The sequence below is a fragment of the Tupaia chinensis genome, unplaced genomic scaffold, assembly GCF_000334495.1.
Source record: "Tupaia chinensis unplaced genomic scaffold, TupChi_1.0 Scaffold000173_1, whole genome shotgun sequence".
NCBI lineage: Eukaryota > Metazoa > Chordata > Mammalia > Scandentia > Tupaiidae > Tupaia > Tupaia belangeri.
In genome coordinates this window covers 1,896,893-1,922,468 of record NW_006159648.1, presented here as the reverse complement: position 1 = coordinate 1,922,468, position 25,576 = coordinate 1,896,893, and the positions used below count along the sequence as shown (strand labels likewise).

At 36.6% G+C, this 25,576-nt stretch overlaps 1 protein-coding gene and 1 non-coding gene across 11 annotated transcripts in view; both read right to left on the bottom strand.

Moving 5' to 3' along the window:
• Positions 1-25,576, bottom strand: part of ADGRL3 (adhesion G protein-coupled receptor L3) — a 609,531-nt gene that overhangs the window by 74,644 nt on the left and 509,311 nt on the right. For all 10 annotated transcript variants that reach the window (XM_006146256.3, XM_006146257.3, XM_014586938.2 and 7 more), the window contains 2 exons: positions 15,160-15,226; positions 12,777-12,868 (listed from right to left, as the gene is read on the bottom strand). In XM_006146256.3, coding sequence (XP_006146318.1) covers positions 12,777-12,868; positions 15,160-15,226 — 159 coding nt within the window. The remainder of the gene's footprint in view (positions 1-12,776; positions 12,869-15,159; positions 15,227-25,576) is intronic.
• LOC114007428 (U6 spliceosomal RNA) lies at positions 23,228-23,335 on the bottom strand. Its single transcript, XR_003549058.1, has one exon. It is a non-coding gene; the product is annotated as a U6 spliceosomal RNA (small nuclear RNA).

Genomic DNA, 25,576 nt, shown 5'->3' with positions numbered 1-25,576 from the left:
CTTCTGTTTAAACTTAGTCATGTCATCTTAAAAAAAAAATACCATTTGGGGGACCAGCAATTAGTGTAATAGCTATGTCGCTGGACTCTCATGTAGTCCACCGCGGTTCGAGTTCCAGATGCGGTGGCTTAAAGCTCACGCCAGGCGCGTGTGCGTGCGTGCCCAAGATCTTGAGAGGAGAATAGAGGAGAAGGGATTGCAGCGTGGCCATCCCCCCTGGGGGGTGATTTCTCACTTTCTGTCTCTCTGTCTCTGTCTGTCTAGTGAGCGCACGTGCCCTATAGCAAAAAAACCTTTCCCCCAAGAAACAACTATTTGGTTGTCGGGAAAGCCATGACACATTTTAGTATAGGAAAATATTAAAATATGTTATGACTTTTCCCACAATCCAGCATGTTAGGGAAAAGTGTGTTTCTATCAGATTGTTGGAAAAGTTAGGACATGATTTTCTATGCAAAAAAGCATAATGACATTCCTATAATCCATTACTTCTGTTTATAGTAACCAGGAAAAACTCATAAAAGCCACAAGACAATGTTATCAAAGAGATTTCATGTGTATTTAATTTCATCTTTGAAAAAAAATATATTTCCTCCCTAAGACTCTGAAGAACTATGACTTTAAATAATATTTGGGTAAAAAATTGGCTTATGTCTTTAAAAAAGATACGCTCAAAAATAATTAGGAAGTGATTTAATGGGGTTTAGACATATTATCCCCCAATACAGCATCCCGGCATTTGAGAAAACAGCAGAAGCAAAAAGGTCGTTCTGACCTTTCCTTCACCCTCTTGCCTGAAGCAGGCCGTAAAAGAATTTTCTGACTTTCCTCTCTGATGAAGGTCATAAGACCCCTCAGTTCAGAGGGACTGTCCTTTTACCCAGAGGAAAGGAACATTCTCATCTTCAAAGACACAGAGACACTGAGAAGTATCTGACAAACTGCCCTTGCTAAATTCCCTCCAGTTCATCACCATGAGGTCAAGAACTTCCGGCCTCTCATCATATTGTTCCCCATCTAACCACTTCCTCATCAAACTTAATACAAAAAATACACAAGTTTATTATTTCTTTTGGGTCCTCATTTCTTTTTTTTTGGAGAGGTTTTTGCTATAGGGCACGTGTGCTCGCCAGACAAACAGAGAGAGACAGAGAGACAGAAAGTGAGAAATCACCCCCCAAGGGGGATGGCCATGCTGCATCCCTTCTCCTCCATTCTCCTCTCGGGATCTTGGGCATGCACGCACATACACCCGGCATGAGTTTTAAGTCACTGGGTCCAGGACGCGAACCGCAGTCGACTACGTGGTAGTCCAGCGACACAGCCATTACACTAACTGCTGGTCCCGGGTCCTCGACATGAAGGCACTCATGTCATGTAAAAGTTACAGTAAATATTTGGTAGCTTTTCTCTCTTATTAATTGGTTCCCTATCACAGGGTCTGAGCTATAAACATGACAAAGGAGAGAAAAAATGTTTTCTTCTATACAGATTCAAATGCGTTTATTTACATTTGGAATCTGTAGTTCTAAATCTTACCTTTGTGTAACTGATAACTGCAGTGACATTAAAATACACATGTTAAAAAGTTTATTAAATCATTTTAGAATAATATTTTAAGTTTCATCCATAATACATGAGATTTGTTTTACAAGGTAGGACTAAGGGTATTTTTTAAAGGTTACTTTTTAAAGTTTGTGGAAACACGCAATTAAAGTACAAGCTTTTTTCTGCGCAAAAAAACTTGAAATATATGCATAGGTGTTTTCCATAACATGTATTTTCCATGAACTTTTTGAGGACGCTCCCTAATATATGTACTTGTTTTCGAGTATTTAGTCAAAGGTTTAAAATACAAAGAAACAAATACAGATTACCTTTTACAAATGAACAGAAAAGAAAAATACTAAGTTTTTAAAAATTTTATCCCCAAATAATTTTTTAAAGAATTACTCTATTTAACTTTATTTAGTTATTTACTTAAATTTAGCCAAAGAGGGACAGACCAAGGGAGAGAGAGAAAGTGAGAAAGCAAGCTTTCAGGTCTAGGACTTGAACTGTAGTCAGCGATGTGAGAGTCCAGTGCCCTTAAGTACCATGCCACCTGCTGATCCCATACCCAAATAATTTTAAATGATAAGAACAGGAGCAATTCTAAACAGGAGAGATTAGAAGAAGAACCCTAAAGCAGAGGAAGAAATCACAAAGAATGTAGAGACAGATGAATTACAATAATTAAATGTTCCCATTTTTTTATAAGACTTCATTAAATTTTCATTATGTAGCTATTTTCCCTGTAGCATATTAACAATAGAAAATTAGACCTGGTTTTTAAAGAACCTTTTCAGAGGTTAGAAATATAGATATATGATCTTTCTAGAAAATGACATACTTAGATTATTCTTTGCTAATATGTTCATGGATAAAATGTAGGGTAGCCTTTTTAATGAACTGTTTTCATACTAGTACTACATTTTCATTATACCAACTTCTGAAAATTCAAGGGTGCAGTTCTAACAACAAAAAAAATAATATACTTAGCCTTTGTTCTTGGTTTCTGACATAGCATCCTAAAATCCATAGGATCATCTTAGTGTTTTTTTGTATACTACTGACATGACTCAGTGTGTACATGTACATGTATGAGTGTATGTGGGAAGGGCAGACAGCTTCAGGATGGGGGTGGTCTCCAGAAAGACCAAACCATCGTTATAAGGTTAAAACGTTTAGCCAATCTTGGGAACCGGCAGTTAGCGTAATGGCTATGTCACTGGACTCCCGCGTAGTTGACCGCGGTTCGGGTCCCGGACCCGGTGGCTTAAAACTCACACCGGGCGCGTGTGCATGCATGCCCAAGATCCCGAGAGGAGAACGGAGGAGAAGGGGTTGCAGCGTGACCATCCCCCCTGGGGGGTGATTTCTCGCTTTCTGTCTCTAATGTCTCTCTCTGTCTGTCTGGCGAGCGCACGCACCCTACAGTGAAAATCTCTCAAAAAAAAAAAAAAAAAAAAATTAAAAAAAAAAAAAAAAAAAACGTTAAGCCAATCTCTACTCCTGTCCATTCCTTATCAATTTCCCCCATATCATGGAGGAGAAAGGGTGGCTGCAGGTTGAGTTCAAGCACCAGTGGTCCATGACTTAATAATAATGCCTATGAGGTATAATAATCATAAACCCCCACAGAGGACGGTGTTCAAAGAACTTCTACTAATGAATACATCCATGTGCCTGGGAGGGGAGCCTCCTGGAGAGGCATGAACAGCCATTATAGCTGTTCTCCTAAGTACAGGACCTTTCTAAATTGTACAAGGTGTTCTAGTGAATTGTTGAACATGAGGGGTGATCACCGGAAGTTCTAAATTTGTACTTAGTTTGCACTTAGCTGAGCAGAAGTGTGGGTAGCCAAGGTACCCTCTTTGCAACTGGTGCCTGAAGTGGACACAGTCTGGTGGGGCTAAGCCCTTACCTTGGAGAGGTCTGTGTCATAACCGAAATGAATTATTGGACATCTATTAATAGTTGCAGGTAAGCATTGACTGGTGTGTAGAAATGGCACTATTTAGTGTCAGCTTCCATAAATTAAAACAAAACAAAACAAAAAAACAAGATTATTAACTACTGTAGAATATAATAAAGATATATAAAATGAAATCAGTACTGCAAATAAATGTAGATTACATCAAATGCAAAAATAAAAACAATAAAATCTAAACACTGCTGAATGCAAACTATGTTGAGCTTTCACCACCTAGATGGTCTACTGAACTGGGATTTCTAGTAAGCTAACTGGTTAAAAAAAAAAAAAAAATCCTGTTCCACCTCAAAGGTGATCCTTCCACAGTTTTTTACATCTCATGCACTCTTAAATCCAAACTAAAAACCTTAGAGTCACACTCCACTTCTTTCTCTCAGAATCTAAGTTCTGTCCCCTGAACATACTCAAAATTTTAGCACTTATTTGTTGACTAAGTTAATTACTAATTAGGATAAAAGCAAAATATGGGCCAGCAGATGGCGCAGTGGTTGGGGTGTTGGATTTCCATATGGCTGCTCATGGTTTGAGTCTTGGGAATCACGCTGGGAATGTATGTGTGCATGTCCAAAGTCCGGAGAGGAGGATGGTGGAGGGAAGAGTGCAGGGTAGCTATCTCCATGGGGGGAGGGGGTGATTTTCACTCTCTGTCTCTGTCTGTTTCTAGCAAGCTCATATGGCCTATGGCAAAAGCCTAAAAAAAAAAAAAATCATACATTAAAGGCCAAATAAAATATGTCAATTATATGGAATACAAATGTTATTTCATTGCAATTATTCTCAGATTTTTTTTTTTTCTATTTTCGCAAAAACGTGTACTTAACTAGTTCGGGTTAATTCAGACTGTCAAGGTTTCCCATAGTCTGGTTGAACATTTCTTGTGGGATATGAAGGGAATCTAGGTCTAACTCCTCCATGTAAAGAATAACAACAACAAAAAAACCCCTAATTTTTAATTTTTATCTTTTTTTTGGGGGGGGAGGTTTTTGTTATAGGGCGCATGCGCTAGAAAGACAGAGACAGAGAGACAGAAAGCAAGAAATTACCCCCCACGGGGATGGCCACACCACAAGCCCTTCTCCTCCATTCTCCTTTTGGGATATTGGGCACATGCACACTTGCTCGGTGTGAATTTAAACCACTGGGTCTGGGACTCGAACCGCGGTCGACTACATGGGAGTTCATCTTTTCATTTTTATGAAGACATTTTTCTCTTACGTCATCTTGCAGGCTTTCTCATTTTTAGATAGCAAGGACCATCCCGTATCTGATATAAACCTAGTTCTATCAAGACAAAGTGAAAGCATAATTTGCTCTTAATGTACAGTGCATAATGGCTCTGGTATGCCAATGGCAGTCACCCTCCAGACTGGTTCTCAAAGGTCAGGTGTCAGTGTGTGACATATGCTGTATATGGTTCTGCATAAAACAGAGTCCTAGAAAGACATTATGAGAATTTTCTTGCATTTTCAAGAAAAAAACCGAGGTAAGAGACCAGCACTGGGGCCAGCAGGTGGTGTGGTGATTAGGTGATGAATTCCCACATGACCACCTATGGTTTGAGTCCGGGACCTGTGTCTTGAAAATCACACCAGATGCATGAGCATGTGTGCCCAATACCCAGAGAAAATGTAAAAGAAGGGACTGTGGCGTGGACATCCCCCCAGGAGGTGATTTCTTACTTTCGTTATCTCTGTCTCTCTCCAGCGAGCGCATGCACCCTATGGCAAAAACGTAAAACGATGAAAAAGAAAAAACAAGAGAGAGAGAAGGACTAGTACTTTTACATTTCAGAAAACTTTAAACTACTACCTAAAATGCGCGACACCATAAGAATGGCATTAACACCTACACAATACCCAGTTTTGTGAATCATTGGCTAAAATGAACATTTTTTAAAAAGGGATAGTTAATGCTTTTAAACGCTGAATTAAGGTAATCAGCAAAGACTAAACACTACATTATATAGACCATGAATGTCTGAAGCAAATCTAAGAGTGTGATAACAAGACACAGAGCTCGAAGCAATGCTGTTTGGATTATACTTCTCTACAAATACACCTGGATTACGTATGACAATGTTAAGGCACATTTCCAGTGATGCTTAACCACAGACCTAGGACATGGAGGGTGACCGGAAATAATGAGAAAATAGTCATTTTCAGAATTTTCTTAAAAAAACAATTTTCTTTTATTACGATGCGTAAAGTAAATGCATTATTTGTTCTTAAATCCAAGAGTGAAAGCATTCATAGGATATAAGTGTAGTAGGAAGTATATCTGATGGAAAAATAATTTTTTGGTAAAACCATCTTCAATGCAGTGTGTTGCATAATCTTTTTACAACAGGAGGCAGTTTTAAACAAAACACCTTTAAGATATTTAAATAATTAGAAACCTGTAAAATTTTCAGCGTATTTTAAATATTTTGTTATAGAAGATAAACTATGAATATAATCAATTATATGGAGATCTAAACTACTATTTTTAAATTGGTATGGGCTATTTTGAGCTTGCTTTTTAATGACCCAAATAAATATTTCAAATTTTTAATAGCTCATATTTTAAGAAGAATGAGAAAAATCCTAAAAACATTTTCTCCAAACTCATGCAGGAAACTTTGAAACTGATGAATATTTTTATTAAACATAATTCAGAACTAGATTTATTGTTCTCCTAAAGGCTCAAACTATTTTTAGGTTATTGCTCTGACTATGTATAAAAATGAGATAATTTTGAAAAGTATGCTATATATATCTTTTCATATATTAATATATAAGCTATGTATTAATACACAAAGTATTTAATAATATATTAAGATGAATTATAAGTGTATAGATATGTCAATATATTACTATGCAGGAGAAAATTAAAGCATTAAAATAGTCTTGTCATACTGTTATATTCTTCAACACTGTGTCATTTGCTTTTCTGCCTTCACATTCTTAGAACCCAACCACCCTTACCTCCATAAAGTATTACGTGAATACTAAATCCCAAGCTGAATGTAATTGTGACTTAATTATTTTACTAATATCTACAAACATAGTCCTCCAAATAAATGTTAACTTCTTAAGAAACAGAAGAAGTTATTACAGATCCTTTAAGGTAAAACAGTTTTCTGTTCTTCCCTGAAGCTATTCAGAAGTCCTCTTAGATTTCTTTACAGATGACAAGTGTACAAATTGACACAGGACATTTTTTTTTCCCCTCTCTAGAACTAACTATAGAACTTGCTATTTATTAATCACATGAGCATTTCACCCTTGGAGCCAATTCTGTAATAATAGGATAAGTTTGGCTTTAAAAAAGAAAGAATCATATCATGCATAATTCTTAATGTTACCATATGGTAAACAAGAGCTGTCAGATTCTAATGGGATTTCGATAGAGGCTGAGCAAAGCTTCTCCAAGGAAAACACAAAGAACCAAAGGCAATAGGGTATTGCTACAGAATTGCTAAAAAACCACCCAGTATGGGCACCAAATTACATGCTGCATGCTTTACACATGTGATTACACTTAATTACCACAAAACACTACAGAATAGACACAATCATTTCCTAATTTAGAGGAGAAACAGACCAACGGCTCTGATGTAACTTGCCAAGGTCATGTAACCTATTATAGGGCTGAACAGAAATTCAAACCCATGTAGGTCTGACACTCAGGTTATTTTTTTAAGAGAGATTTTTGCTCTAGGGTACATGTGCTCGCCAGAGAGACACACAGAGAAATGGGAAGTGAGAAATCACCACCTAGGGGGATGGCCATGCCACAATCCCTTCTCCTCTATTCTCTTCTTGGGATTTTGGGCATGCAGGCACAAGTGCCTTGCATGAGTTTTAAGATGCCAGGCCCAGGACTCGAACTGCAGTGAACTATGTGAGAGTCCAGTGATGTAACCATTATACCATCTGTTGGTCCCCAGTCAGGTTATTACTCACCTCTACCCCAACCATTCAACAAAGTGTTTGCCAACCCATAACTCACGGAAAACCAAAGGAGAAAGACCAGAATCCAGGACACATGATGAGTGGAAACAGGCAAAAGAACAGACATGGTAAAGAAAAACCTGGGAGATTCCTTGTTCCCTCCATAAAGTCATCTATTTTCTTTCCTAGGTTCTCGAATTTCTATTATTTCTTCTTATTCTTTACAATAGCTTGTGATGTTATTAAAGAAATTATTTTTAAACATAATTTCTTATTAGTTCAACTACATGGTCAAGGATACAGCTCCCCTATGGCCAACCATATGGTTCAAGTCTGGGCCCTGGGGACTTGGGAAACACTTCAAGCACATGAGCATGTGTGCCCCAAATCCCTACAGAATGGAGAAATGGAGGAGAAGGGATGGCAGCATGCCTGCACCCCACTGGAGGGTGCTTTCTCTATTCCCCTCACATCTATCTCTCCCTGGTGAGTGAATGGACCTTCTCATGAATGGCGATAACAACAATAATAATTAGTTACTAAGTGCTTTGTAAGATTTGAGAAAGTGGGTAATTACAGAAACTATCAATTGTTTTTTACATAAATGTCAAGAGCGCTCCAAAAGCTCCTCACAAATGGAAGATTTACATATCATAATGATGCAGCCCTACGATAAGTTAATTTTGTGCTGGTAATAATTCAATAAAAGTTTTACTCATATTTATATATATATTATTTCTTCAATTGGATTAGATCTTTGCTATGATTACTGTAAGTTCAATGTTCTTGTCAGGAACACAGAAAATTGAAATGATTGGAATGACTTCGTTCTTTTAAGTACAATGACCTAATATGATGACAAAGTATAAGTAAGCAAGCGCCACATCAACATGTATTATTTAATTTTAATTATTTTTTTAGTTACAGTGGAGGACTGGGGTATCTCATTTGTCCTGTAACCATGGTGACCACAGTACTTCACTCTATTATTTTTTTTCAAGAGTATATCATTAATACAGTAATGAGCCAGCCAAATAAATGTTCTGTATTACTGCCAAAAGGAGTTTATTATGGTGACCCTGAAGTAAACTTGGGAATAAAAAAAAGTAATTAAGTTAATTGGGGGTGAATAGGAGTCAGCCAGGCATCGTGTTAAGGAAGAGAGACAGCAGAGAAACAGTGGAGATACGACCTGAGGCGAGAGGGAGCACTGCCAGTGAGGCCGGAGGAGCGGCCCACATACAACGTGGCTGAAGGAAGCAAGAGGCGAGTAGACCAGGAAGGCCAAGTGGGCCATGGTGGGGAGTCTGGACTTAAGTGTAAAGAGTAATGGGACCTTTGACAAGTATCGCCCAAGACAGGTTCATGGTAAGATTTGATCTCTGCAGGTGGTGATGGCAGGAGCGAGAATCACTATGAGGAGAGACGTTAGGAGGCCACTACAGTGATTTGGCAGGAGGTGACAGTAGCTTAAAGAAAATGGGGGCAGTGACTGTAGGGAGAAGCAAACACATTTTGGAGTAAGGAGATGTTTGTGTGTGAAATAACAAATATAATAAAACAAAAGATTGGATGAATGTACGGTTTTAAAAAGACACTGAATTCTGAAAGGCCATACTGGACTTTTTTTCTTTTTTTTCCTAATAAACTGAGTGGGATGGATTTTCCTATTTACTACTTTACACACACACACAAACCAAAAAAGAAAATAATTTCAAGAAAACATTATTAACTTTTATGCCTTTGTGTAGATACTCAAAGACTTACTAGATAAATGATGCTATAACCTTTATAGCAAACACTCTCGTGTCATGCACACCATTGCAAAATACATAGCTATGGATCCTTATTTTGTTCGCAAAAAAAAAAACAAAAACAAAAACAAAAAACAAAAAACAAAAACAGATGCCAGATTTTGTGTTTTGTTTAATGTTCAAAATCATTATTGCTTTTCTTAAATCCTTCTTTCTTATCAATTATATTCTGCTGATTTCTCTATAATCCCTTATTAAATAGTTAATATATTTTATTATTATTTTTATAATTAATTTTATTTATTCATTCATTTATTTTTTAATCTGAACAGAGAGAGACACAGAGAGAGAGGGAAAGTGAGGAAGCAAGCCACCAGGTCTGGGATTCGAACTGTGGTTAGCCATGTGGGAGTATCCAGCACCTTAACCACCACACTACCTGCTGGACCCAATAGTTAATATATGTTAAATAAAATGATAGTTCCTTCAGGTTCTGGAAATTACTGAGAATATTTGAGATGTCTTTTTTGTTATTGTTCTTTAAGATGCCCCCTTATCCTCAGAGGGTCATCTTTTCGATTTATTCCAGGAGTGTAAGTAGAAATCCTTCCATTTTTCTGCCCTTGATTCCACTAATGTATCTATGTTGCATCTATTCGTACTTATACCATCCAATCTGAGGGATACAACATCTTCCTTCTTGGCCTCTTCAAGCTTGCAGGAAGAGGGTCTTTCCTGAAATCTAATGGAGTAAACTGGACTATGGTCTCTACATTTCCTTAAGATATAACTCTAATCATGATTTATCTTTCTATATTCTTAATTTGTCAATGGTACTTTCCCATTAGCACAAATCCATAGTTACGTCACTTCTATCTTAAACCACCCTCTATACCCCTTCTCACAGCTACTCAACTTTAAAAAACATCTCAAAGATTGTGTGTGTTTTTCTGTTCATTTGACGGTGAGCTATTTTTCATTATTGCATCTAAAGAGAAAATAGCTATAACCTATAAAAGCAATTCTGACAGAATTCAAATGAAATATTCTCATTTATGCCTTTATTATGCTTTGTAATATAAAATCTGATGTCAATTTCACTCAATGTCATTACTGGCTTGTGTGTGTTTCGTTGTTTTTCTAAACAGTAATATCATAAACATTTAACGCATATTATCTAACAAAGTAAATAGTAAGTGAACAAATCGATCTTCTAAAATACATGATGGCATCAATTTATAAAGTTAAAGATAAGTCAAAGTCTTTACTTTTGCTGAATTGGATAGAAAAGCTAAGAAATTGTCTAAAACGTATACTTGAAGAATAGGACAAAGAATGAACATTTTTTTTCTCCTAAATTTTAACCTGGTAAAAGATGTTACATAAAAATGAAAGTTTAATTCATTCCTTTCTGATAGTAATTTTAAATGACAACATCAATTATAAAGTACTCCTTATTTTTATTTTATACTGCAGAATAATAGGTACAATGATGTAACTGATACTAAAGTGAATAAAAGTATTTATGATAAAATACATTTCTTCATGACCATTTAATTTACCCAAATTCAATTTCATAAAGAACAAGGAGTTTAAGAAACTAACCAGTATATTTTAGAAGGACAGTATAATCGTATATAATTCAATAATATAATGACTATTAACTCAGTAATAGTAAGAATTACACAGGCTATTCCTTATAGTAATTACTAATTTGTTGCATGATATTTTTATTGATCTAATCCTTGACTGTCCTTTCCAATGCAGTAGACAAATGACTCCTTTAACAAAATTAACTACTCATGTCAACACGCTTTTGTCACAAAAGGCTTTACTGTGTCAGTTTATTCTATAAGCATTCATTAAGGGCCTACTATTGGCCAAGAGCCCCAGGCCCTGAATGTAGAAGGATGGAAAATGGGTGACATAACTACTGTCTCAGGTAGTTTCAAGAAAATGTCAGCAGTACATGAAAGTCACAGGTGGACTTCATGGAACTTCTGAAAGAGCATTTATTTAAATAAGAACATTTAACCAAGGTAACATACAGCGTAGGCAAACTATACAAAAAGTCAATTTAATATATCACATGTATTCATGACTAGCATGCATCTTGACATTACTTTCTCATATGTTATAGACTCTAAAGAAATAAGATAATTTTTTTAGTTACACCAAACTATTTTTCTTTTCAGAAATGTAAATGTGCTACTTTTTTGCATATATAGAAAAACTAGTTTTATAAAGGAAGGTGACTATTTCAGTATCTCTGCATCGTTAGAAGTTTCTGAGCTTGGAAAAGTAGAACTCAGATTAAAGAGCAAACTTTAAAGGTTAAAGATGATTGGATAGTTAGATACTACTAGAGAAATTTACCTTCCAGAGGCTGTGTTAATATTTTGGAGGTGGAGGGTAAAACTTGGAGACATATACCATCGAGCATTGCTTAATGATGAGGACATATTCTGAGAAATAGTTTAGGCAAGTTTGTTATTGTGAACATCATAGAGGGCACTTACATAAATCTAGATGGTATAGTTCATTACAAACTTAGGCTACATAATACATCCTTTTTAAGATTTTTTTTTTTTTTTTTTTTTTTTTTTTTTTTTTCTATATGGCCACTGTGTTTTCATCCTTTTTAAAATTTTTTTTTTTTTTTTTTTTTTTTTTTTTGCTATAGGGCACGTGTGCTTGCTGGAGAGAAAAAAAAGTGAGAGAGGGAAAGTAAGAAATCATTCCCCAGTGGGGATGGCCATGCCACAGTCCCTTCTCCTCCATACTCTTGTTGGAATTTTGGGAATGCACATACATGCACCTGGTGTACTTCCAAGCGGCCAGGTCTGGGATTCGAACAGTGCATTCAGCCATGTAGGATCCAGCTGCCTTAACAGGATACCACCTGGTTGGTCTGATATAGCTTTCTATAATCTGATGTGACCTCTGTCATATATGAGGTCCATTGTTGGCTGAAGTGTCGTTACATGGTGTATGACTTTATATGACTTTAAACAGATTCACAAGTACTTATTTACATTGGGGAGGTTTCTTTCCCTCTCTCAGGAGGAAAGGACAGCACTGTATAACAGCCTCCGTGTAGAGCCATAGTCCTAATCTGTGGGCTCCTATCCTATGGTGTAAAATCCTCCTTTTAGTACTTGCAGGTGCCCACACTGGTTTTTAATCACCTCATTCATTCAGGGGGGATAGGGTGTGGGAGCTGATACAGTCGCTGCTGTAAGAAATTAAGAGTCTGTCCTAATCCAGAAAGTTTGCAACTTTTTTAGGAAAAAATGAATACTGCTATTAAAAATGTGTCACATTTTACGTGAGAGCTTGGGGCTTGAAAAAAGCATCTTTGAAAACAGAGCTTTATTATACTTATGTTCATGCTAGCAAGTCACCTTAATAATCAATAAATGATCTTATTCAGCAAAGACCCTCCATTCATCTTCTTAATCATTTTGTCATAAGATGTTGATATAATAAAAGGTGGGGATAATTTAGAGCACAAATGTAAGACCACCTATAGGAACAAAAAGAAAAATCACTTACTTGATATTATCCAGACAGCCGGATTCAGGTTTCAGTATGGCAGTATGATGAAACATTTTATATAAAGCAATCCCAAGGAAGATTACATTAAGCTGGAATGTAAGAGGTAGTGTTATGTAGCAAAACTGGAGTAGAAGAAAAACGTCTAATCTCTGTAACAGATGAGTTGCTCTGCAAAATTAGCTCTCACTCCACTTTTAAAGGAATTGGCTCAGAGATGACTGCCTAGTATTTTAGCAAAGGCAAGAAGCCAGTCTGGGGAATTGGGATTCCACTGAGTAACGACGCACTGCTACGGCATACACACACAGAAGTACAAAATCAGCAGCAGTGGGAATGCTCGTACGGAAATTCTGAAACTCAAAATCCGATGTAATGAAAAAATAAAAAAGATTGATAATTATCTGAAGTGTGTTACTCTTTCTGTACTCTGAATAGGACCTCAAATGTATTATTTAGAGATACAGTTTCAAATAATATGTTACAAAATGAAAATAAACATTTTTTTGAAAAGCTACATGAAAAGAATTATAAAAGGCTAGCAAGCTTTTGACCCTGCAATGATCTAGGACTAAAGCAGAGGGAACCCTCAATGATACTATCCGATCAATGGAACCAGAGGAAGCATATGATTTAAAACAAAACAAAACAAAAAGCTCTTGTGCAAACTGTATAGATCGAATATATATAAGCTATATAGAAAAGACACATTCAATTACTCTTTACCACCTGGCTAGTTTACATATTCCACAACCTGGATTGGGGGGAACCAGGAAAGTCCTGTGAAAAGCCTCACTGGAGGGACCAGCAGATGTTATAATGGTTATAATGTTAGATTCCCACCTAAGTCGGCTATGGTTCGAGTACCGGACCCAGCAGCTTAAAACTCATGCCAGGTGCATGTGTGTGCATGCCCTAAATCCTGAGAGGAGAATGGAGGAGACAGAACTGCAGTGTGGCCATTTCCCCTGAGAGGTGATTTCTCACTTTCTGTCTGTCTCTCCAGTGAGGAGAGACAGCATGTGCTCTCTCTCTCTATATATATATATAAAAAAAAATCCCTCAAAAGGAAAAAAAAAAATCCCCACTGGAATTCTCTCAGTAACACATGTTAACAACTCTTCCTCAAATGAAAAAGTCTAAAAGTTAAAAGTTTTAAAAATCTATTGGGTAGTCGATAAGCCCAACTGGAACTGAATCTATTACTTGGGAAAAACTGATTTGAATTGACATAAGGCTGTCCCTGATCTTTATTCTACTTGCTCTTACCTTTTCTATTTTTTTTTTCCTCTTGAAATAGCACTGTGTTTGGACAGATTGCTGCCTTGTCCCAATTGCTTGATGTGTTTGATTTTAGGCAACTGCCTATTCCTCATGGGGGTTATGATGTAACAAGCAGTTAAAATAAGATAGTCCCTTTCTGAAGTCTGACAGATAAATTTCTAAATTCCAAAATACACATGTCCCCAAAATTTCAGATAAGGCATTGTAGACCTATATTTTATTCCATGTCAAGGGACTAACATTTTATTTCAAATAATAGATAGTGACTTTACATTTGTAAAATGAATAAGAGGTCAGAGCACAGTGGTAACTCAGTACTCCACAATGCTAGAACCATGCGAGATGGCCTTGGGTTCACATCCCAAGGTCTCCCTGCACATCAAACACGTGTGCACGCCTGTGATCTGGGCTGGCTGAGGCTGGGGGCGGATGGTGGTATGAAGACTCTACTAGAAGTGCCTGTTTGTCTATCTTTCTCTCATGGAATAAATGATTAAATAAACTTAAAACATAGTAAATATGTAAACAACCACACTAATATTTTAATCTAAACTAGAATCATTTATATTTGAAACCAAATCATATGCATCTAAAAATTTGAAAAAAGAGAAAGTATGATTCCTGAATGCATGTGTAATTAGGCTGTGCCTTTTGAATTTTAGATTTCTCAAGATTCATATATATTAAACAAAAATCTGGAATGGATAGTCAGGTGTTTTTCCACCTTCCCAATTTCTGTCCATTCCTAATTCAAATGATCCGAAACCAAAAGGATGGGAATACACTTCTGTCAAACTCAAAGTCATCTCTATTCAAATACCTACAAGATCAACTGGACTATGTTGGCTTGGACTCCTAGGTAGCCATTATATGCATAAACTCTTGCAAATGCATGTTTTCCTCTTCTATTGATGCTGATAAACTATCTTATAATATAAAAGTAGACTATAATGATTGTCTAATTGCTTGAGTTACGTAGGGTCAACTAAGTACATGCTTCCCCCACATTAACCTATGTAAATTAAAGATAGTAAGTACAGGGATCATGAACGTTTTATTTCTTGACCTGGGAAACACATAGTTAATTAGGAGTTCTTACCATAATTATCAAGGTCGCTGGTCCTATAAAACTCCAAATGAAGTAGGTGTCGAGTCGGAGCCAACATCTGCAATGAAACACAAGGGAGAGAAGGCATTCAAGGACTGGGTATGGGCCATACATCAAGAGTGAGCGAGTGACAGAGAAGAATGTGAGCTGCAAGGCATTCCACTGGGAGACAGGAAATATTACATTGCTTGTTCATTTAAATGCTGAATTATGTGCCCAATTTCTGACAGTCCTATTGATGGAGTGAGATAATTACCCCTAGAGAAAGCAGGAAAAAAATGGCACTGGGCCTATTTGCTAAGGCCTTTTGTGTCTGTCATAGAAACTTAAAAAAAGAAAGAAAAAAAAATGAAGAAAAAGAAAGAAAGAAAGAGCCATACACATAGCCATTAAATTGAGTAGCTTTAAGCTATCCTTTTCTCTCCAATTATGGTGCTACATAACCTGTCTATCAGCTGTCAGGTAAAGTGACATTTTCCTGTCAAGAAGATCTGAGGAAATTCAGTACAAAGAAGAAATAAATTTGGGATCAGAAGATTGAAGTTTAATTAGGTTGGGCAGCCAACCTTTGAGAGTTCTCAAGTCTTAAAAACTGCATTGTTTCTGCTCATACTTCTGGGGTTGCAAATGATCCTTAGCATCCCATGAAGTTGATTCATGACCCAAAAGTAAATTATTAATCACTTAATTTCAGCTACATTTAATACTCCCCCAATTTTTAGAGCCTCTGGGAAATTACATTTTCATTCTTTGGGATGACAGGAAGACAAAATGGAAGTGACTAGTTATGAAAAAGATTGATGTAAATTTTGAACAAATTACATTTAATGTTAAAAATAATATCTTGAATTATTTGCCATTCTGCTATATTTGAGGCATAATTAAAAAAAAAAATCCCCATAGTAAATATTCAAGAGTGGTTCACTATGTGATCTCAACCTGCAAATCCTAAGTACTTAAATATTTTTTATGACTATAAAAAGTTACTTAAGCTTAAACAATCATGGACTACCAGAAAAACTATTAAGAAAGAAATTTATCACAGCAGACCACCTATATATGACAGAATTAGCTTAAGGTTTATATATTGTATCTTCTATTTTTCTTTATTTTAACCAGATTGCCAAATTTATAAATTATAATAAAGCTATAACTGTCATTAAAAATGAACTTAAAACTATCTATTAATAAAGAAGTAGTTAAATAAAATATTTTATATTCATATTATGAAACATTATAAACTAATTAAGGAGGAAGTAGATCTATATATTGACATATGTCAATTGCATATATTAAAAAAGTTGATATATATTTATATATATGTATATGTATACATATATGTATATATACGCATATGTATATATACATATGCGTATATATACATATAAAAAGTTGATATATACATATATATATTTATATATATGTGTATATATATATATAAATTATTTTTTAAGTGAAAAGGAAAAAAATAACACTGAGCTCATGTTAGTGGTTGCCTCTCATATTAGAGAGGATTACAAAATTCCTTTAATTTTTTTAGAGTATTTTTGATCATAGGATGTGTGTACTCACCAGAGAAAGAGACATAAACAGAGACAGTGAGAGGAAAAGTGAGAAATCACCCCCCCCCCGGGGGGAGTGGCCACATCAAAATCCCTTCTCCATTCTTTTCCCAGGATCTTCAGCACACTCACACAGGCGCCTGGAGTGATTTTCTAATCCCTAGGTCTGGGACTTGAACCATGGTTGACCATGTGGGAGTCCAATGACATAAGCACTATGCCATCCACTGGCTCCTATTCATTTAATTATTATTATTGTTACTATTATTATTATTATTACTCAATTTGAGCAGAGAGGTGAGAGAGAAGTGACAGAGAGAAAGAGAGAGAGAAAGCAGGCCAACAGGTCCAGGTCGTGAACCACAGTTGGCTATGTGGGAGTTCAGTGCCTTAATCACCATGCCTCCTGTTGGTCCAGACAAGGGGTTTTAGTCTTATGTTTTATTTAATAGTAACAGAAAGCAAATATGAGGGAATCTTTAATAAATTCATGGAAATGTGTATTATGAATAAACCATGCTTGGATTTGAAATTTTTTCCCCAAAATAAACCCATACCAATTTGTTATGATATCTCTACATAAGATCTAATTTGAGACACTAAGAAAAATAAGACATCAGTTTGAAAAGAGCCCCTCTGAGAGCAACAGGAATTCTGCTAAAATTGAAATAGTATCAATTATCTCACTTACGGTGAAGCTTGGCTGTGAGAATGAAGTGATGCTTTATAAATGTTTATGGAGACCGTGTTCCCTTCCCCCAAATCAACAACTGACAAATGGGTAACTCATATTACCAAGGCATAAGGCAGTATTGGAGATGCCTCCAGCAACGACTATACACATCAATTTATGAGGAAACCACTAATCTTGTTTGTGTCCCAATAGAAGGGAACTAATAACTAACAACAGAAACAATGGCCAATACCACAGGTATCTCAACTGGTTCAGTTTACACAATTCTGACTGAAAAATGAAAGTTAAGATATCTTTCTTCTCCACAGGGGCCCGAAAGGTTGTGTCAGATCCACTCCAGACAAGAGCAGAGCTTTCCACGGGGAGTTTAAACAAGTGGGATCAAGATCCTAATGATTTTTTTTCAAAGAACTATGACAAGAAATGACACACGGCTTTACCAGTACGATCCTGAAGACAAAGCGTGATCCCAGCAATGGCTACCAAGAGAGTGAAAGTGAAATGAAAGCAGCTAAGAGCAAAGGTCATTGTACCAGATTTTTGGCACAGATGTTCAAGGCATTTTGTTTGTTGACTTTCTGGAGGTGAGAAGAACAATAGCATCTGTTTATGTGATAGTGTTTAAAGAAAGTTAGACAAAGCTTTAGCAGAACTCCTGGGAAAGCTTCACTAGTGAGTTTTTTCTTTCTTTCTTCCCCTCTCCCCACACTGTGCAATGATCCTGTTCATTTCTCTCATCGAATCAGGGCAATTCTGGGAATTTTGATTGGAAATCGTTAGGCTCCACTTGGTAGCCCTGATTTTGTTCTCTCTGGGTTGTTTTTGCTTTCTAATCTTAAAAATTCTTTACAGGGTACACATTTTTCTTTAGTTAATAAAAAAACAAAACAAAACAAAAACCTGCATTGGAGCCAGTAGGTGGCATAGTTATTAAAGCACTGGACTCCTACATGGATGACTGCAGCTCAAGTCCTGGACCTGGGGGCTTGAAAATCATTCAGGGGGGTGTTGTATGCACGCATGTGTGCCCAAAATCCAAGGGAGGAAATGGAGAAGGGATTGCAGTGTGGCCATGCCCGCTGGGGAGTGATTTCTCACTTTCCCTTTCTCTGTCCTTCTCTCACTAATGCATATGCCCTATGGCATAAACCTACAAACAAACAAACAAAATCCTGCATTGTCATGGTTAAATTTCCAGGACTCTGCTCCTTCAGGGATGGACCAAATGACTGGTATCATCACTTACAAAAATATTTTGAACTTTATGGAGTTCATGTTGAAAATAAAGTTTGCATTTTTAATTTTTCTTTTAATTCAATTTCCATGAATTTTTTAAAGTTCCCTCATTTGCCAAAAGCTAGCAGTTTAAATACCTGAGTGAGGAAGGCAATGGTTTTTATATACATATATTTAACTTTCCTCTAATTTAAAAATGTTTTGTAAGTTTCAGAGCTAGGTTTTTAAGCAAAAGCCAAAAAATAAATTCTCCTAAAAAATCAGTTTTATAATGACATCTGATCTTATTCTATCAAGCTAAATACATGTAAATGAATTTCAGTGGAAGTAAAATAGGTACGCCCATAATAAACTGACTATAAGTTCACAGTTTTTACATAGATGAGACAATAGCTCTAAATTCAAAATAAACAAAATTAGCTTGTTTGGAAGTGAAACAATCGATAATTATTAGCCATTTGTTTCAATAGCTACTCCTCTGTTGCAATGGTGTTGAAAACATTGGGTTACAGAAAAATCAGAGTACAGGGCTGCCTATGAACTGAAATGGCCCAAGAAATTCAGGGTAAAAATACGAACATTGCCTTCATTCTTATAGTGTAAGTCTGTCACCACCTAAAAAGGTGTGTGTTTGTGTGCGTGTGTGTGTGTGTGTGTGTGTGTACATGCATGTGTGTTTTGAGAAAGGAAATTTTCATGAGTCGCTCCTGGTTCTGAACAAAGACCACCCCCCCATGCCCCTCCAAAGTAAAAACAATCAAAGACAAAGCATAGACATTTTCCCAGATTAGACACACACACACACACACACTAACACAGGCACACACTCACAAACACATTCTTATACATACACTTGCAGCTTAGAGCATTGCTGAAATTATAGCAACATAATACAATACTAATAATATAAGAATACTAATACAATACTAATAATATAAGAATAACTATTGGGCCATCTCATGTTGTTGTAGTTAAGGTGTCTGGATTCCACATGGCTGACTGCAGTTCAGGTCCACAACCCCTGGTGGCTTTCAAAGCACACCAGGCACAAGTGTGTACATGCTCAAAATCTTGAGAGGAAAACTGAAGAGAAGGGTTTGTGGTGTGGCCGTTCCCCATGGGAATGCTTTCTCTCTCTCTCTCTATCTCTCTGCAGTGAATGCATGTACACTATAGCAAACTTTTTACGAAAAAAGAATGACTGTTAATAATACAGTTTATGCTATTTTGTAGGTCAAATAGGTTTTTAAGAGCTAATCTGGATGCTAAAGCACATTTTCAGAAAAACTCTTTTTATAGAAAAATGCGCTTCATGACCTTCTGAAGAATGTTATTTTTGAGGTTAAAGATTTCTTATACAAATAGTTTTAATTACATTAACTATTGTCTTGGTCTAAGGGAATTATAAAACTTGAAATAATCTCACCAAATGTTTTGTTAAAATAAAGTATCATTAAAATTTAGCCTTACCAAGCTTTATTCTTTTAGAAAATGGTCTCCGCTTAGCAAATGCCATACTTGCTTTAAGCATAGTGATTGCTTCCAAATGCAAAAGGGAAATCAGAGATTATTCTTTTAATTCTTTCTGAAAATGTTTTCAATATCTATGTGATATAATAGATTTAAAATCCCTTCAGAATCAAACAGCGAAAGGGGCAATAAGAAACACCTCAAATATCCTGAGTAAATCATCCGTCTCTGAGGGCTGTCCAGACTTGACTATCTTCTGCAGGGCTGTGTGGCAAGTTTCCCTTTTCTAATTTGATTGCCATACGGCTACACCTGCTGTTGTTTTTGGCTACATGCTGGATCTCTCAAAGCTTTCTGTATTTCCTCTTTTGCCTATTAACTACCTTGAAAATTTGCATGATTATTGCCTCAGTTCAAGGTGCCAATGTTCAAACAGTTCCCCTAGCTTTAAGGCAAAGAAGAGGATTGTGGGAGGCGTATGTATACATGCCTGGGCATATATATTCCACCTCGTATTAGTCTGTACAGCTGGTCACTTGATAGCACTTGGCGATAATGCCAAGCTACTGGTTAAGTGGAGTCCAGTCCAGCTCAGTGAGGCAAATGCTAGAACAATTTACTGCACTAAACACAATAAAGTCCAGCTTGCAAATGACCAGACGGACCTGCTCTTGAAGAATATGATTTATCTTAAAATTGCCTTTATCCATCAAGGAACATTTAATTTATAAAATTAGTAAATTTGATAGGCCATTCATATTTAATGAACATACCTCAATTTTAAAAAATCCAGTAATATGTACGCTATTACTTCTACATATAGAATTGCAGTGAAAGACAGGAGTTAGGGTAAACAAAACAGAACCTTCTGATCACACTATCTGTTTATCTGAAGCAATAGAAAAACCTTTTTTTTTTTGAGAGATTTTCACTGTAGGGCGCGTGCGCTCGCCAGACAGACAGAGAGAGACATAGAGACAGAAAGCGAGAAATCACCCCCCGTGGGGGATGGTCACGCCGCAATCCCTTCTCCTCCATTCTCCTCTTGGGATCTTGGGCACGCACGCACACATGCCCGGCGTGAGTTTTAAGCCACCGGGTCCGGGACACGAACCGCGGTCAACTAAGTGGGAATCCAGCGACATAGCCATTACGCTAACTGCTGGTTCCCTAGAAAAACCTTTTGATGGGCCAGCAGATGGCATAGCAGTTCTATTGCTGGATTCCCACGTGGCTGACCACAGTTCCAGTGCCAGGTCTGGTGACTTCAAAATCATGCCAGGCACTTGTGCATGCATGCTCAAGATCCCAGGAGGAGAACAGAGGAGAAGGGGTTATGGCATGGCCATCCCCCGGGGGGTGATTTCTCACTTTCCCTCTCACTGTCTCTGTCTGTCTCTGTCTCTGGGAGCACACATGCCCAAAGGCAAGAACCTCTTAAAACAAAACAAAACCCCTTTTGATACCAAATACATTTTAGAATTCAAAAAGAGCACTTATCATAAACTGCAAACCTTGACTTCTCTTTTTTTCAATTTACCCGACACAACGATGTCATTGATATTTTCTTTCTGTAGTACATTTTTTTCCTGAATAATAAAAGCAACATCTACTACTCTAGGTATAATAAAGTCTTGCTGGATTAGTAAGAGTTTATTGGTTTCAGCACTCTGGAGAACAGCTAATCCACACAGATAAATTATTATTGTTCTTCAGAATGATTCTCTTTCAAAATAGAACAAACATCATTACAGATTCATAGTTAAGGTGCTGATATCTGTATAATTTTCTGATTAAAAAGGTCAATTTCCAATCCAACATATACTGCTGTGTTTACTGCAAGACAGAAAGACAAACTAATGAACAAAATTAACTTCTCAGAACAGGACAAATTAATTTCTCAAGAGTGGACAGTGGAAAATAATACTCCTAAAGTTTATCCTCTCCTATTGCTACACTACTTCTCACCATTTTATTATCATCAGTCATTTTGAAAAGGCTTGACTCTGTATTTAGAAAAGTGGTAAGGCCAATTACCCAATATACATGAATGTCACCTACACGTTTTACAATAACACTACCGGAGCGCAGCTCTTCATTCAAAGCCGGTAATGTTTGATGTAGTGTCACTAAGATACGTTGGGATATTTTGTTTTGTTGCTGGTTTGATTCACTCATATCAAAGTAGACATCCAACAATTAAACAAAGCTTTTTGAAGTAAAAGAAATTACTCCTTCCTTTTCTACAGGGTGCTAAATAACTGACTAAACTATCCTTGGTGAGTATTAAATGCAACCAAGAAACAATGTTTGGCTGCCATTAGATCATGAAATTTATAAGTCTTAATTAGATGAGGTTGTTTATGAGAGTCTGTAAACTATATAATCCTCCTTTCTCAGTAACGTATCCAGATATCTCTGTATCTGTAATAAAAAACACACACACAGGGAATTATGCATTGCTTAATAGCAAGGATAGGATACAGTCAATGCAGCGTTAGGAAATTCTGTCATGCAAACATTATCGAGTGTACTTAACACATCTAGATGGTATACAGTTTACTCCCCACCTAGGCTATATGACATAAGCTATTGGGTTTTTATTAAAGAATTATTTATTTATTTTTATTTATTAATATTAGTGGGCTTTTTTTTTTTTTTGGAGAGGTTTTTGCTATAGGGCGTGTGCGCTCACCAGACAGACAGAGAGAGACAGAGAGACAGAAAGCGAGAAATCATCCCTCAGGGGGGATGGCCACACCACAATGCCTTCTCCTCCATTCTCCTCTCGGGATCCTGGGCATGCAAACACATGTACCCGGCATGAGTTTTAAGCCACCGGGTCCAGGACACCAATCGCGGTCGACTATGTGGGAGTCCAGTGACATAGCCATTATGCCAACTGCTGGTCCCATATTAGTTCTAATTATTATCTTTTATTCTCATTTTAAACATTCAATCACTATACATCATTTGACTTGTAAAGAGAATTTACCTAACAAGAAATACTTCTCAGACCAGTCCAGTAGAGAATACTATACATGTTATCATCAACAGGTAATAAACCATTTCTGTGTCCCACAAATGTCATGCCTCTAAAAATATGAAATGCTTCACAAATTTGGGTGTCATCCTTGAATGGGGGGCCATGTTAATTTTCTCTGTATCATTCCAATTTTAGCATAAGTGCTGTCAAAGCGAGCACTATGGGATCAGAATCATATGTGTAGTCTGTCATTGATCAAAATGTTATGCAGTACATGACTATACATAACAAGTTGAGAGAGTTAGGAGGGAAGGAATAACAAGTAAGAGGGCAAGATAGGAAAAAGAGAAGGGAGAAAGGGAGCAGATATACACACCGAGCAAAACAAAACTAGTCCTAAACTCACTGCATAACACATTCGTTTATGATTACTTCTAATGCTATTTCCAACCCAGCACACTCATATAGCTAATCTTGAAATGCTTGGTGAGCAAATACAAGAGTTAGAGAAAAAGGCCAACAGAGAAACATGTGAATGAAATGCAGTGTTAGGCAAAACCAGTGCCTGTGATTCAGCTATAGTTTTAGATACTAGAATTGAAAATTAGGTCTAATATATCCACTATAGTTTGACTTTTCTTTAAACTATTCACGTTTTTTTTTTAAAGAATTTGTTATTTAATTCTATCTATTATTATTTAATTTGACCAGAAAGAGACTAAGAAAAGGAAAGTGAAAAAGCAAGCCACCAGATCTGGAACTTGAACTATGCTTAACCCTGTGAGAGTTGAGTCCCTAAAGCTGAAGATATCATACACATTATCATCAATAGACAATCCTCCATTTCTGTCCCTTAAATGTCTTGCTTCTCTATTTTTATCCTTGATTCCTTTCCTCTCCCTCTCCCCCATCTCCAAACCTCTTCCCATCCTGCCTCCAGTGTCCATAACTGTTTTCCATGCTTCTATATCCTCTTTCAGTTTCCACCACAGAGTGTAGACAGTTGGTATATATTAAGTGGAGACATACAATGTCTCTCTTGCATAGCCTGGCTTACTTCGCTCAGCAGTAAATCTTCCATATTCGTCCACTTTCTATCAAATGCTAGGGTTGGGTTGTTTTATGGCTGAGTAGTGTTCCATAGAGTATATGTGCCACTGTTTCAATCCATTCATCTGTTCATCAACATCTGGGTTGGTTCCATGTCTTAGCAATTCTGTATAATGCCATGATAGACATAGATGTGCAAGCACTTTCTGACTGAGAAAATACTCATTCTTTGGGTAGATACCCAAGAGTAGAATTGCTAGATCTTATGGTAGTTCTATTTGTAGGTTTGAGGAATTTCCGTATCAATCTCCACAGTGGCTATACTAATTTACATTGCCACCGACAGCGTAAGAGTTCTATTTTCACCAGATCCTTGCCAATACTTACATTTTGTTTGTTTGTTTGTTTTCTTCACCTTTGCCATTCTGACTGGGGTTATGTGTTATATCCTTGTAGTTTTAATTTAAATCTCCCTAATAATGAGGGATGTTGACCATTTTTTCATATGCTTTTTGGCTGTTTGAATGTCTTCCTTAGAGAGTTGCTTATTCAGCTCATTTTCCCATCTTTTAATTAGATTATTATTATTATTGTTATTTTGGTAAGTCACTTGAATTCTCTGTATATTCTGGTTATCAGTTCCTTATCTGAGGCACAGTTTACAAAACTATTCTCCCATTCTGAGGGTTGTTGATTCACACTAATTACCATGTCTTTTGCTGTGCAGAAAATTCTTAATCTGATGTAATACCACTTGTCTATTTTTAGGATTATTATCTGTGCTTTGGGGCTCTTATTTAACAAGTCTTTGCCTATCCCAATGTCTCCTAGAATTTCCCCAGTGTTTTCCAGTAGTTTTACTATTTGAGGTCTTAGGTTTAGATCTTTCATTCACTTTGAGTTGACTTCTGTTAATGGTGAGGGACAGAGGTCCAGATTCATCTTTCTGCAGGTGGATACCCAGTTTTTCCAGCACCATTTTGTAGAGGTTTTCTTTTTCCCACTGGACTGGTGCCCTTTATCAAAAAACAGTTTCCTCTGTGTTTTAGGGTTTGTTTCTAGGGTCTCTATTCTGTCCCATTGGTCCACATGTCAGTTTTTGTGCCAATACTATGCTGTTTTGATTATCATAGCTTTGTAATATATTTTGGGGTCAGAGAATGAGATGCCTCCTACTCTACTCTTCTCGTGCAGGATTGCTTTGGTAATACAAGATCTTTTATGATTCCAGACAAATGATTGTCTTTCCTAGACCTGTGAAGAATGTCTCTGGTAAGCTGATTGAGATTTCATTAAATACATAGGTTAATTTGGGTAGCATGCCATTTTGATTATATTAATTCTTACAATCCAGGAACATAGGATGTCCTTCTAATTTTTGTGTCTTTTTTTTTTTCTCTAGATTTTCAT